General features: G+C 48.7%; 1 protein-coding gene across 1 annotated transcript in view; it reads left to right on the top strand.

The window, feature by feature from the left end:
• The window catches only part of GALNT12 (polypeptide N-acetylgalactosaminyltransferase 12), a gene marked incomplete at its 5' end in the record, with an annotated part of 38,888 nt that overhangs the window by 14,696 nt on the left and 10,442 nt on the right, over positions 1 to 13,750 (top strand). The window contains 4 exons of the mRNA XM_082656979.1: positions 4,079 to 4,268; positions 6,965 to 7,150; positions 9,911 to 10,028; positions 11,411 to 11,587. Of these exons, the coding sequence (XP_082513105.1) occupies positions 4,079 to 4,268; positions 6,965 to 7,150; positions 9,911 to 10,028; positions 11,411 to 11,587 (671 nt within the window). The remainder of the gene's footprint in view (positions 1 to 4,078; positions 4,269 to 6,964; positions 7,151 to 9,910; positions 10,029 to 11,410; positions 11,588 to 13,750) is intronic.

Raw genomic sequence — 13,750 nt, 5'->3', positions numbered from 1 at the left:
AATCCCTCTAGGCTGGAGTGTGGAGAATGGGGTACTAGGGAGCTCTGCAGGGAGGCCAGGGGACTGTGGAGGTGGCCCAGGTGGGAGATGGAGGCTTGGAGTCGGGTGGGAGGGGAGGGCAGGGCAAGGGCAGGCGGGTGGAAGGAGGGGTACCCGGGAGGTGGCATCCACAGGCCCAGAAACTGGCTGAGGTGTGAGGCGGACCTTCGGGCTTCCGGCTTGGGTCTCCAGGTGAAGGGTGATGCGGTCCCAGAGCTAGAAAAGCCATTTAGGGCAGGAGGGGCAGGTCTGGCAGGGGAAGGGGGGCATTTGGCCTTGAACACGTTGAGTTTGGGATGAGATCAAAAAGGGGCAGCCTAGACAGAAGAACTGAAGCCAGGGAGAGGCATTCCATTGAAAGGGTGGTTGTTGTCCCTACAGACCTAACCAGTGACCTGGGATCCAGCAATTCACTGCAGTCCAAGGCTGGCCCTTTATGATTCAGTGAACGTTTTCTGAATGTGTGCTAAGGCGCTGGGGATTCCGTGGGAAACAAGACAAATCCCTGCTCTCATAAAAGTCACATTCTAGAGAGGTGGGTGGAGATGGTCAATAAACATATAAAGAACATAACATAATATGCATCACATAGTACAACACAGTATAACATAGCATACCATAATGGAACGTGATACTATACTACAGCACGAGTAGGAAGTGCTCTGAAAGAATACTGGGAACAGGAGAGCGAGTGGGGCTTGGGCACCAGGCCTACTCTAGCGGGTGGAGGTCAGGGAGGCCTCTTTGAGGAGGTAGCCTTTAAGCCAGAAGCTAGAGAGGCAGCGCAGTGAAGGTCTGGGGAGAGGGGCCGGGCTGGAAGCAGCAGGTGCAGAAGCTGGAACAGCAGCCATTCTCCGCGTCAGACCACCGGCTGGTGGAGGGTGACCTGGGGGATGAGGTTGCAGGGTGGGTGGGGCCAGATCAGGTGGGGCCTCGGAGGCCAATCTAAGGGGTTTAGCTTAAATAGGAGCCTGTTGGGAGCCGCCTGAGGGCTATTGGGAGAGCTGGAACGTCGCTAGGTCTTGGGGACTCAACTGTGCTGCCCTGTGGAGCAAGGCTGACGTTGGGGGTGGACACGGATGGAAGGGGGAGGGGCGTAGGGACTGCCATGGCCTTGCCTGGCTGGGGTTAGCCCTGTCCATGGAGCGGTAGTCAGCCAGCACATCTTTGGCCACTAGCTGACGTGAGGGCAGCTAAGCTGAAGTGAGGGGAAATGTCACGGCCCTGCAAGAGGGAGAGCTGTGGGCTTGGTTGCTAGAGCCTGTTTCAAACCAAATCACCACCCCGGACCACCCATCAGGGTAGAGCCACTGCTTATTGGGCATCTGCTGCTTCAGGCTCTGAGGCTGGTCTGTCTGACTTCAGAGCCTGGTGTATAGGTCCTAATTGGTGGGTGTGCCGGGCTGTTCTCACAGAGACTCAAAATAACAGTGATTTACATGAGATAAAAATTGATTTCTCGCTCACATCACAAATCTGGGGTAATAGTCTAGGGCAGGTGTGGCCCCTCCGCGCTATTAGGGCCCAGCTCCTCCTGCCCTAAGTCTCCTTCTTCTCGAGGATGGTGCACTGCCTCTGTCTGCATAGCCCAGGCTGGGTCTTCACCTCCTGTTCACTCCCGTCAGCAGGAGGGTTTCAAGGGGACTGGGAGCTACACCTGGAAGTTGCCCTCAGTCCCACTGAGTAAAACAGTGTCACCTGGCCACACCTACCTGTGAGGGAGGCTAGGAACATCGTCTCTATGGAGGGTGTCCATGTGCTCAGCTGAAAAGCATGGGGAGAGTGAGTCTTAGGGGACAGCTGGCATTCCCCATGGCGGCAGGCAAGCCAGACTGGGGGTTGAGGCCTAGTGTAGCCTACAAGGTGCTGAATTCTGTGGTCAGGGGTCTTAGGCGAGCTTTACCATAACCCGTCATGGCACCTTGGGCAAGTCACTTGTCTTCTGAGCCTTAGTTTCTAATCTATAAATGGGTTTATCTACACTAATACCAGAGACTTGTGGTGAGGAATAAATGAGATCATGTGTAGGACAGAACCTCACGTAGCAGCCAGCTTATAGTAGGCGTGCATCTCCATTTCCTTTCCTCCCAGGGTTTTAAATATGTCTGTGTAGACGCTGGTTCTGGGTCACGCCGCATAGCCTAGAATCCCAGCTCCAGCACTTTGCAGCCGTATAGCCTTGAGCAAGGAGCTTAACCAGTTTCAACCTTGCCTTCCAGCCCTGTAAAATGGCATAATAGTAGTTCTTACCTTTCAGGGTCATTGTTGAGGATTAAATGAGATGAAGGTGGTAGCTTGCTACGTCAGGGCCTGGCCCATTGCTGGCACTTGTTCAGCGATAACTTCAGCTTTTATGAACTATTTAAAAAACGGCAGAGTGCCAAAAACGTTTCAGAAGTGTATTCATTCAGAAGCAAATATCAGATTATTTTCTCTTTATGGGATCAAGCAGCTGCTCAGCAGACAGGAATACAGCCCAGTACAGCTCAGTGCTCCCATAAATGTAAGGCCAAGACTGTGGGGGGACAGGACTTCCCCTCCCCATCGTGGTAATTTGTAAAGTCAGCAGGATGCCCCTCTCAGCGTGTATTGGAGGTAAGAAGTCCTGCCCTGCCCCCTCCTCCCACCCTTCCTGCAGGGTCAGTCTGAGCTGATGAGGGATGTCAGCGCCTTCCAGGATTGGGGAAGACAGTTCAGGCAGACAGAAAATTGATGCAGACCAAACCCATCCTGAGTGCTGGGTGGCTGCACCACAGTTTTCCTGTGTGTTCCCTGGGCACTGCCACTAATTAGCTTTGCTTGGGAAGTCACCTCCCTTATTCCTGCCATTAGCTTATATGCAGTTATATTTAGGGTTGAAAAAAAATCAACCAATGAATGTTTTTTGTTTCTTGTTTGAGTATCAAGAGTACTTAGGGAAACATTTCACAGACAACAAAGCAACTGAGAACATTATACAAAGTTTTCCCGTCACTGATGATTGAGGGGGACTTTGAGATGAAGCCCATGTTGATGTGGGGAGATTCTCTCATTTTTATTTTACCTGACTGGTTCTCACCTGCCTCCACCTACCCATCGAGAGGCATGAATCGGGACCTCTAGTCCCAGAGCCTGTGTGTGGAGTTGGGAGTCCTGGGGCCAGTTCTAGCTGTGGGCACATCCTTTCAACTCTTAAGGACTCATTTCCTCTCTTACAAAATGGGATAAGCATGTCCTCCTGACAAGTTTTGGATTTGTTTAACAAGGATGGGCAGCTGTGGAAGAAAGCTCTGGAGGCAGCGTTAAGCCTGCAGACTCGAGCCAGAGTCCCTGGGTTCACATCATGACTCCTCAGCTCGCTTGTCTGGGACCTCGGCACGTCACTTAGCCTCTCTGCCATCAATGTTCTCATTCATAAAATGGGGACAGTAGTAGTACTTACCTCATAGGGTTGTTATGAGACTCATGTGAGTTCTATGAATCACTTGGACTGTAATTAGCACAGCAGGCTTTCTCATGTTGGCTGCCATTGTTACTATTATTACTGTGTCAACTGAAACGTACTTCTGAGAAAATTTGTGTTAACGTAATTGTATTATAAATAAAATTTATGTTAATATAATTCCATATAAATTAAAATTTTATGATGTGTTGCATAATTAACATAAATGAACAAAGTTTATATTAACACAATTTTTTGGAAAAGTCGTGGTTGGATGGTTCTTGTGCTTTTTATTTAAATGTTTACAAGTCAAGGTAATTTTGGGAGGTAATAGCTTTGTTGAGATACATCCACATGACACATTCACTCATTTCAGGAGTACAGTTCAATGTGCGTGTGTTTTGAACGGGAGCATTTGGTGGTTCTGGAATCCTCCACCTCAGCCTCCCTGGCCTTCAGGGGCTTCCAGCCTTGGTTCTGGGTGCAGTGAGCACGTCCCTGGTGCAGAGCAAAGGAGGCTCGTGTCTACTTAGTCTTCTTTTGGGAACAGGGAGGCCCTTCAAGGACGCGGCTGGGGATGTGTGGCGGTGACCCTCAGTGTCCCGCTTGCCTCCCCAGAGCACCTGAAGGAACGCCTGGCCTCCGAGCTGGCCAGGCTGCCCAAGGTCCGCCTGATCCGCGCCAACAAGAGGGAGGGCCTGGTGCGGGCACGGCTGCTGGGGGCTTCCGCGGCCAAGGGCGACGTGCTGACCTTCCTGGACTGCCACTGCGAGTGCCACGAAGGGTGGCTGGAGCCGCTGCTGCAGAGGTGCGTGGACCGTCGGTGGGGGGCGGGGGGGAGGCGGGGGCCCTGACCAAACTGGCATGAGAGGCAGGGGTGCTGGGCTCAGATGCCCCTTGGGCAAAGCCTCTGTCCCTGGTAACAGCGTGGTAACAGTCCCTACCTCCTGGGGCTGTGGAGGCCGTTAAATGACTTAATACACGGACAGTGCTTAGAACATGCCAGCATGTGGGAGGTCCTAGATGAGTGTTTGCTTTTATTACTGCTTATTATACACGTTTATTGTAGAAAACTTAGTATGATCAACCAAGAAAAAAATATGATCAGTCACACAGAATTGCACTCCTGGAGGGTATACATTTTGGTGTCGTTCCTTCAAGCTGGGCTGACTTATTTATTACATGCAGTACCTACAATACCTACGGCCCACCCATGAAACTTTAAGGGACCCCCCCAAAAAAATTTTATGTTAATTTCTTTTAAAATCAGAATGGAAAATGAATATCATAATAATGAATATAGAATAATGAATCTAGCCTGGATTGTTTGTCTTTTTACCAATATAGTCATAAAATATTGTTTTAATATATTTTTTATAGAGTCATGAAAGTATAAATATGGCTGTGTCTTCAAGGATATTTCCTCTGCTGTCCCACAGTCTCTTACACTCACCTTCTCATCTACCCCTCGGCCTACTTTTGTTCTCTTCTCTTCTCTCTTTCCCTTTCCATCCTACTGATTCAGCATCAGGAGCTGAGCTGGCAAGCCCAGAGCTCCTCCGGGTGGGAGAGGAAAGTCTGGGGGGTCTCTGTTTGGTCCCCTCCCTGTGGAGTGGGTGAAGGGCTGGAGGATCAGAGTCTGTGCATTTGGCAAACTGCTCTCCCTTGGCATCCAACGCTTGGTTGTCAGGGTCTGTTTGAAAGAGCTAGGGACCCCCTCGCCTCTGTTCCTGCATGAGACTGAGCTCTGCTCTGCCACTTCCTGCTGTCCCGGTCCTTTGCTGCCTCTTTCTCCCGCTCAGCTCTGGTGAGCTTCACCCGCAGAAAGGACTCAGGATTCCTCAGGCCAGTGATGGACTCTGAGATTACTTAGAACATAGTGACAGCTAGGTGCTCACTCTGGAACCCGGACTAGTGAGTTCATCCTTCCCCCCTTCCCCAACTGTGCATACAGAGGGCTGCCTCTAGGCCTGTCTAAAGTCATGGTAGGGGCACTTTTCCCCTTCAGCTGATTCATTAATGCCATCTAGAATTCCACTTCACCCCGTCCCACCCTTTGGAGAGAGCGAGGCAGCATTCCCCATAATCACGTCCTTGCTCCATACCTGGAGACAAAGGGATTCTCCCCTGGTTACCCTTTAGAAATAACTGGGGAACCTTAAAAACTCCTGGACTATTTGGAGGGGTAGATCCTGGCCTTCTGGATGTTTCAGAAGCTCCCTGAAGACTTGAGGGTGCACCAGAGTTGAGACACTGGAGTGTAGACTGTCCCTCAGGTGGTCCCAACCAGGCACAGTAGCCCCTTTCCTCCAGGGGCTTTTGGAAGTGGAAGATGTTTTTGGTTGTCACATCAACTGGGTAGTGCTCCTGGCATTTTATAAGCTGCTGTTGACATCTGGGGCAGAACCATTCTTTGCTGTGTAGGGCTGGACTGCACACTGCAGGATGTTTGCATCCCTGGTCCCTGGCTCACAAGATGCCAGGAAACACGACCCAGTAACCACTGCTACTGGGCCTGCACGTTCTCTAACCGTGATTTAGAATTCTTTACTCCAGTGCAGGCTCCCCCCGTTTTTCCCTTTCTTGCAAAAATTAGACTACCCGTGGTTCCAACCAGCTGGACTGCAAGTCACAAGTTAATGATTTATAGGTCTCAAGTTCTAGAGAACTGCCCCCAAAATGTAACCCAGAGAAATCTAGCGTTCACACGTGGTTCAGTCTCAGTTCATGTTTCCTGGTGTGCTGTCAAATGCAAAGAAACACAGTCCGGAAGCCTGCTGGGATGGCTGGGCTTGTAAGAATTATTGTGGAGAGAACTGCTGAAGACTACGCACAAGCTGATGCTTGCAAAAGGAAATTATCACATTTTCCACTACGTGTAACATTTAATAATAAAAAAGGTTAAAAGAAAAATATAGCAGTAGTTCCAGGTTCTCTGCCAGCCTCTTACAAACATTCCCGTAGGGAGTTCACATTAACCTATGAGTAGGTATATTTTTCCAGTGTAACCCATGAGGCAACAGGCTCTAAGCAGTTAAGTGACAATGCTAATGTTACACAGTAAATAAGAGGCAGGATTAAAATTTATTTTCTAACTGCAAAGCAGACCCTTTGGTCTGGGCGCATCTCTGTTCACAGGGAGATAATTATTTCTTGACTTGAAGATGTTTCATTTTAATTAAATGAAGAAATCTCTTGCAGTCTTGAAGAAACTGAAAATGTGCTTTCCGTTTTAAAATTTAGCTTTAATTTTGACATCATGACTTTCATAGAGGGATTCAAATTTAACCAGAATATCTCTAGATGGAATCAGAATATTAAAGCTGTGGGACTTTTCATATCAGGGCCAGAGTCCTAGCTCCCTGCCTCCCCCCACCGCCCAGCAGCCCCCTTTTGCTCACCTGCCAGGGCTGACTTGGCTGTAGACCCCTGGAATAAGAGAAGCAGGCCTTTCTCAGACAGGTGTTCCTCCTTCTAGTGGAAGGCTCTTCTGACTGTTTTCAGGATCCATGAAGAGGAGTTGGCAGTGGTGTGCCCTGTGATCGATGTGATCGACTGGAACACCTTCGAGTACCTGGGGAACGCTGGGGAGCCCCAGATTGGCGGTTTCGACTGGAGGCTGGTGTTCACGTGGCACGTGGTTCCCGAGAGGGAGAGGATCCGCATGCGGTCCCCCATCGATGTCATCAGGTCAGGGGTTGACTTCTCTGAGCACGCATCTGGCCAACTTGTCAGTGAAGGCCCTCAGGAGGGATGGTTAGCTGTTGCCTCTCTTTTCTTTTTCCAGAGTATTTGTTTACTTTTATTAAAAATCATTGCTATATATGTGGATTTTATATTGGTGTATATATATATATATATATATATATATATTTTAAAATTTATTTTAAAAATTGTGTTGAAATATGTATAACATAAAGTTTACCATTTTAACCATTTTTTAAATGCACAATTCAGTAGCATCAGGCACATTCACAATGTTGTAGAACCATCACCTCTACATATTTCCAGAACTTTTTCATCAACCTAAATAGAAACTCTATACCTGTTAAGCAATAATTCCCTTTCCTCCCCTCCTCCAGCCCCTGGTAACTTCTACTCTACTCTCCATCTCTATGGATTTCCCTATTTTATGTACATCATATAAGTGGAATCACACAATATTTATCCTTTTGTGTCTGGCTTCTTTTCCTTAACAAAGTATTTTCAAGGTCCTTCTAGAACTTCATTCCTTTTAATGGCTGAATAATATTCCATTGTGTATGCATCCACATTTTCTTTATCCATCTGTCTGTTGATGGACACTTGGGTTATTTCCACTTTTTGGTTATTGTAAATAATGCTGCTGTGAACAGCGGTACACTATTGTCTGTTTGAGTGCCTGTTTTCAGTTCTCTGGGGTATATACCTAGGACTGGACTTGCTATGGTGATTCCATGGCTAATATTTTGAGGACACACTGTCAGGCTCCTTCTGAGCTGCAGGGGATGAGTAGACCTGGGGGTACAGGGTCCAGCTTTGGCCAGTGGGTGAGCCTGGGTCTGAGAAGAGAAGGCTCAAGCGGTGCTGGGTTGCCCTCATTCTTGAGGTGTTGAAGTCATAGTCTGGCTTCTTCCTCTCCTTCCAAGTTTAGCACCAAATGGGAGACAGATGTGGGAGTCAGGCCAGTGGAGGTTGGACTTCAGCTTTATCACTGGGGTATTGACCCAGAAGTGGTGTCGTAGATCTGCACCCATGTTTGGCAGCTGGCCTTCTGAATCCTTCCACCTGAGTCCAGACCTTGAGATGACCCAGTGCTGGCTGGAGAGGAACAACTGTGGAGACGGTGTTGAGAGACAGGGCTGGAGAGGTGAATGGGGCCAAGTCATATCCAGCCTTGAAGGCCAAGGAAAGGGGTTTGGACTTTACTGTGGGTGTTCAGAAGCCACTGAAGGGATTTGAGCTGGAAGTGACCTTATTTAGCCTGTTGCATTCTCTAAAATCTGTGCTGGATGCCACATGGTGGGGGGTGGGGGCCTGGAGGGGGTGGAGCTGCAGGCAGGGGCACCACTGGGAGGCGTTGCAGTCCTCCAGCTTAGAGATGATGGTGCAGGAGAAGATGGAGGGACATGGTGGACTCCAGAGACTTTGTGGTGGGAAAATTGGGAGGAATTGAATGGGAATGAGGGGAGGACGACTCAAGGATGACATGTAGGCTTCTACGGGAGCCCTGAGGGGCGGCATCCTGCCCAACCCCTCATCTAACAGGTTTGGAAACTGAGACACCAAGTAGGAGGGATCATATCAAGCGTCACATATGCAGCCTGTGATGCTGACACAAACTGCCCCCCCCCGCCACACACGCATGCACGCACGCATGCACATGCTCAGGGACACTGTGGCCAGCTATCCTTCCCCTCCCATAATATCCTTGGGCCTCAGTTTTCTCACTTGTGAAATAGGTATGAGCATATCCACCTACCTATTTCCTAGCCTTTAGGATGAACACACATGAAAATGCTTTGTAGCCTAGAACCTTCTCTTCCATAGTCTTGCTGTCCTGTTCTCATTGGCCCAGAGCTTGGAGTGCAGGAAAAGCCAATACTTTGTCAAGGCCTGGAAGCACTACTGGAGGATCTTAAAATTTTGAACTGTTAGGCTCTTCATGTTATAATTTCCCCATTTTTAAATGTATTCCTCTGCATCTCTGTGGTGTGTTGACGCTATAGCTTTCTGCGGGGGTAGGATGGAAGCCTTGGGCCATTTCTGAAACCAGTGCCATCTCCTAGATGAACCTGGAAGGGAGGAAACAGGGCTGGCTGAGGCAGCAGGCCAGAGCTGGCCGTGTGGGTCCTGCAGGGGAGGCCATTCCAGCAGGAGAGGCTCAAGCCCTTGGGGAGCTTTAAGATGCCAGAGTGGCCTCTACTGGCCCATAAAGGACATCTGTGAGGGCTGCACGAGCAAGGCCACCACACCCTTACTTCTGCCACCCTCTTAGAACCTGGTCTCTCTCTTCTCATCTCTCCTTGTTGTCTGTGCTCCTAGAAGTACAAGGCTTTCTCTCACCCTTGGGCCTTTGCTCATGCTCCTGTCTTCTTGGAGGACCATTCCATGCCTCTTCTTGGCTAACTTCCCTTTGTGCTGCAGACCATGCCTCCTCCGAGAAACTTAGCTCTACCCGCCCCCCTCCGCATCTCATGGCTGCTTCTGCATTCCCGCTGGGCCCTAGGTTGGCCTTAGTCATCCCACACCTTGCTCTGTGCTTGCCTGGTGAGATGTCTGTGAGCTTCCCCAGGGCAGGGGCTATGGGGCACGTCTGTGCCTCCAGCCCAGTTCAGCACCAGGCCCAGAACGTGAACTCAGGGTATGCTTATATGGATGAATGGACTCCAGGCTTGTGGTGAGAAGGGATTCAACTAACTGTGATGGTTTCCTGCCGCTTACCTTGAATTATGATTCACACGCTTCTAGGTCTCCAACCATGGCTGGTGGGCTGTTTTCTGTGAGTAAGAAATATTTTGAATACCTGGGGTCTTACGATACAGGAATGGAAGTTTGGGGCGGAGAAAACCTCGAATTCTCATTTAGAGTAAGTATTCCAGTCTTCTGTTTGGACTCATTCTTAACCTGTTCTCTTTCTCTCTGGGAAGGATGTATTTGCTAGGAGAGCCTGGTGGACTTTTCCTCCATATTGGCAGTTTATCCAACGATCCTCAAAGATGACAGTGGCACACATATCCTGTAATCACGCCTGTCTTCTTGTGTAAACTTTTTAAAAAAATACACTTTTAATAGATTTGGGGCTGGAAAGGGTCTTGCAAGTCTCACCTGGTTCTTTCCTCTCACTCCATAAAGAGGAGGGGCAGAGGCCGGAGGCGGGTAGCGACTGGCTGAAGGTCACTCACAGAGTGTATGGCAGAGACTGGACTAAAACACGGGTCCCTGCCTCCTGATCCCATGTTTTGGAGCCTTGATTTGCTTGACTGCTTGATAAAGTAGCCTCTTTACTTGGCACAGTGACTTTCAAACTTTGACACATAGCAGAATTGTTAGGGAAACTTGTTAAAAATGCAGATTAACAGGCATGGTCTCTGGAAAGTCAGATTTGATAGATTTACGGTAGGGACTGGGAATCTGCCTTTTGTAATGAGCCCATCTATTGATTCTGCTGTATGTGATCCCCAGAGGCCCCTTTGGGAAAGCCCAAGCATTTGGGTGTATTTTCTAGTTAATTGAATCTTGCATTTTAAGTATCAAAACCTTATGTCGATGTTCGTGCTTTTAAATGGAAAATTTTAAACTTTACAAATATTTTATATGGTTTCCTGCTTTAAGAGTTAATACACAAGGCTTTGACTCTCCACTAAGGACTCACCTCCCCCCCCCCCCCATTATAAGCACCAGTTGCTATCCTTGGTCATACATCCAGGGGACAATGGGGTATTCACAGCCGTTTGCCCCAGCATGCAAAGGCTCCAGATGACTCCACCTGCTGAGTTTTGGGGTGTGCTTTTAATGGTCTTTCTACCTCTTCCCCAGGTGTCAGGCTGCTCTGTCTGCCTCTAGAAGCTCTTCCTGTCCCCCTTCCAAACCTCTCTTCTTACTTGCTGCTTTCCTATCTTCTGTGGCTAGGAGACCAGGTAATCAGCCTGTGCTTTACATAATAAGTAAGTTCCCAGCGAGGTCCACTGTCGGTGCTCCTAGGAGTCAAGCGCATGAGCCTTAGTGCATGGACTTTGGGGTCTGGATTCCGATGGCTTAGTTGTCTTTGAGGCTGCTTTCTTGCTCTTTGACTGCATCCCGTGTCCTGAGTATGCTGGGGGAGTGGCCCCCTGCCCCATGGGGGGTGAGGCCTTGGCAGTGTTCACCATGACCTCCGTGTGTCCAGCCTCCTTGCTCTGGGCATTGTGGACCTGCAGCTGACTTCCCACTCACTCCCCACCCCGCACCTCCTACCCGCTCTGTGTACAGATCTGGCAGTGCGGGGGGACCCTGGAGACACACCCGTGTTCGCACGTTGGCCACGTTTTCCCCAGGCAAGCTCCCTACTCCCGCAACAAGGCTCTGGCCAACAGTGTCCGCGCAGCTGAAGTGTGGATGGATGAATTTAAAGAGCTCTACTACCATCGCAACCCCCAGGCCCGCTTGGTGAGTTCCCCGGCCTGCCCACGCTCCATCTGGCTGCATCCGAACAACAGCAGCTAATTCTGTCCTCCTACCATAGTAGATCTAGTTCCAGAAATAGAGAGGAAATTGGGTGCTCATGACACTTGTATGGGAAAACTTTATTCCTTCACTTACAGTAACAACAGACAGCTGATTCTCACTATTCGCAGCAGTCAATGCTGCATACAGGCACTGCAGTCACTGAATTTGGAACCAACTCTTGAGCCATTGCTCGTGGGGGAAGTACAGGGTTAGAGTCCTGCAAACCTCTCGCAGGTGGACATTTTTGTCGATCGATCAATACATAACTTGGTTTTATGTGTGTTTCTGTTTAAATAATTTATTTAATATATACTGTTGATTGGTTACATTGAACTCATGCCCAAGTGAAGCTCATACAATGCACCTATTTTCTCCCTCCAGCACATCATAGCCTTCTTGCCCTAGGAACACTGGACAGCACTTCAGCCCTACGCTTGGGGGCCATTTAAAACAGTGAAATCACCAACACAATGCAGAACAATCTGAAAACCGTGCCACTAAATAGACCATGAACAGGACACTTGCTTTCAGAACAAGAACTGAGACGTGACCTCAGCTGGGAACATGCACGTTGGGTGACTGTCATGTTTTAGAATGACTGAAAGCGTGAAGACACCACAAGTATTGATTTTGGGGTTACAAGTACATTTTAGCAAAGAGCCTCACTGCCTCTGACACATCACCTCTGCACACCCCAGGACAGGGTTCCCACTTACCTGTGTTCACATAACTAAGGGCCACGTGGAAAGACAAGAAGCTCTGTCCCAAGACCTCTTTCCTGGCCACTTGATGAAACTCTCTTCTTGTGAATCCTTATAGCAGCCCTTCAGGGTAGCTCTGAAATTTTCATTTTATAGGTGAGAACACTGAAGCTCAGAGAGAGAGTGATTTAAGGAACTTGCCCAAGGCCTCGTAGCTGATGCGGGTAGAACTGGGTCCACCCCATTGGATCTCTTTCTGCTCTGTGGAACCCTCGGGACCCTCACCCTGACCTCCCCTTTGGTCTCTCTCTGCCTCTGGGCTCCAGGGTCATTGTTTCCTCTCTCTTGCCCAGGGCTGCAGGGTAGAAACATCTGCTTTTCCCTGTCACCCAGTCTGAAACCCACAGATCCCTCTTCCTGATGGTTCCCAAAGAATAATATGTTAGTAAGAGGGGCACTGCATGCACCTTTTGTCTGAATGACCAGTGACCATGTGTTGAAATGGACATTTGGTTGAAGATGAGGTCATAGTGACTCTCATCAAAGAATGAACTTCTGGGAAATAAGGAGAAATTGGAAATTTTATTCAAATGTTTTTCCTATCCTTACCATTTTGTTAAATGTTTAACTTGTCAAATTTTAATAGTATAACGTCAGGGACAGTCCTATCTTTGCGCTCAGCATTGCTCTTGTGGTTGCACATTTGCTGTGCTAAATAGATGCTTGCTTTATTTAATTATTCAGAAGTTCTTAATCATTGGGGGCTTCCCTGGTGGTGCAGTGGTTGAGAGTCTGCCTGCTAATGCAGGGGGCACGGGTTCGAGCCCTGGTCTGGGAGGATCCCACATGCCACGGAGCAACTAGGCCCGTGAGCCACAACTACTGAGCCTGCGCGTCTGGAGCCTGTGCTCCGCAACAAGAGAGGCCGCGATAGTGAGAGGCCTGCGCACCGCGATGAAGAGTGGCCCCCGCTTGCCACAACTAGAGAAAGCCCTCACACCGAAACGAAGACCCAACACAGCAAAAATAAATTAATTAATTAATAAGCTAAAAAAAAAAAGTTCTTAATCATTGGTTTTGTCCATAAAACTAAACTTCTACAAGTATTTATTATTGCAGTATTTTGCTCTTACTATCCGAAGAATATATTTAGACTTCAATAGATTGGGCATATAAGGTTTTCATTCATAATTACCTCTAGAATACTTACCTTTGTTTGGAAGTGAGTGTTCAGGTATCAGTGGTGAATCAGAACATTATGGCATACGTGTGCTACTGACTTGTTGCTGGTCTGTGATCACACGCTCATGGATGACACATGGGGCCAGGGATGCTGGTGCAGCCCCAGAATTCAGCTCCCTGTCCCATCTGCAGGTGCTTTGTGTTTTTCCTTCCTGTACCT

Source organism: Grampus griseus (assembly GCF_964374135.1).
Source record: "Grampus griseus genome assembly, chromosome: 6".
In the NCBI taxonomy this organism is placed as follows: domain Eukaryota; kingdom Metazoa; phylum Chordata; class Mammalia; order Artiodactyla; family Delphinidae; genus Grampus; species Grampus griseus.
The sequence above is the reverse complement of the archived record's forward strand: the minus strand, read 5'-3'. Positions and strand labels throughout refer to the sequence as shown.